The 1,355-nt window shown below is 49.0% G+C and overlaps 1 protein-coding gene across 1 annotated transcript in view; it reads left to right on the top strand.

The window, feature by feature from the left end:
* The window catches only part of cd93 (CD93 molecule), a 2,504-nt gene extending 1,869 nt beyond the window's left edge, over window positions 1-635 (top strand). Inside the window, exon 2 of the mRNA XM_008402969.2 lies at window positions 1-635. Coding sequence (XP_008401191.1) covers window positions 1-238 — 238 coding nt within the window. The 3' untranslated portion in view covers window positions 239-635.
* Window positions 636-1,355: the final 720 nt, after the last annotated feature.

Genomic DNA, 1,355 nt, shown 5'->3' with positions numbered 1-1,355 from the left:
GGTGTCCGCCGAGGACGCCACGGCCAGGAACAGGGTGCTGATCTGCGTCCTGGGCTCGGTCGTCCCGCTGCTCGCCCTCGTCGCTCTGACTCTCTTCATCGCCATCTTCCGCTGCAGTCGCTCCAAGACGGAGGTGAAGAAGAAGAAAAGCACGGCGGACGGCTACTGCTGGGTGTCCTCGGGTCTGGATCCACGGCTGGAGAAGCTGTATGAGTCCATCCTGACTGATGACCCCTGACCCCAGACACRGCAGGCCCTGCATTTCATGTTAATTTATGGAGATCTGCATGGACRTCACCAGCATATTTTCATCCAGATTAATTTCTACACCATGTTCCTAATTATCATGCAGCTGATATTTTCTGAGGTCTTTCTAATGGTCAGTGCAAAAGATGGTCAGTCTAATTTTACAGTCATGAACTTTACAGTATRAATCAGATTTTACTGAACAAATGATGAGAACAGTATTTTTTCACAATTWAGAAACTCAAACTGTTCCCAGTTATTATGCATAATCCATAAACATYTGATGGATTATGAAGAACTGCAGTCATTGTTTGAATGTGCAGCATTGAGTGGTCACAGGTCCTGAAGCCATTTCAGTGTAAAACATCCTAACATGTTGACCTTCTGCACATCAGCTGATCGGTTCCTGGTGAGTTTGTGGAAAGTTTCTGCTTTAATGTCTGCAGGAAGTCAGAAAACCTCCGAGCTGCTGACTGATGGGAACCATCAGGTTTTCTGCTGGAGAAACTCCAGAGGTTCTCAAGAGGTCAGAGGTCAGAGGAGGACGGTGGCCACACCAGGAGCTTTATGCACATAGCAGCCATCATGTGTTCATCCCAGTTAAACCCCTGAACTCAGACGCTCTCGTGGGAAAGCAGATCGCCTGTGGAAGGGAACCGGTCTGGTTTTCCACTGGGAACATTTCAAAGACCTGCTTGAGTCTCATGACCAGGCAGTTAGTGACGTTATTCACCAGAACAACAAGAATCCATCAGTGTCATGTTTCTCTAACAGCCTCATGAAGCTGGTGGACCTGAGACCAGAACATCTGCTCTGCTTCTCCTGCTGAGCCTCGTGTTCGGATTCGTTTCCTTCTTTTGTTCCAGTTACATTAACTGACTTCACTACTTGGTCAAATTAAACTTTCTTCTTGTTCACTGGAAATATTCCCCCCCTCGCTGCTTGTCCAGGCTCCGCCCCACCGGGTGGCCGCTCCTCTACGGGACGCTGATCCTGACGCCACTCAGATCCTCCAGTCTGGTTTCTAACCTTCCACTGAATCTGCTCTAGTCCAGAACGACCTGTTGGTGGCGCTGCTGTTTCACCAGGTCTCTGTCCACCAGGTCCTG

Source organism: Poecilia reticulata, unplaced genomic scaffold, assembly GCF_000633615.1.
Source record: "Poecilia reticulata strain Guanapo unplaced genomic scaffold, Guppy_female_1.0+MT scaffold_276, whole genome shotgun sequence".
Classification (NCBI taxonomy): Eukaryota; Metazoa; Chordata; class Actinopteri; order Cyprinodontiformes; family Poeciliidae; genus Poecilia; species Poecilia reticulata.
This window is presented reverse-complemented; position numbering and strand designations above follow the sequence as displayed.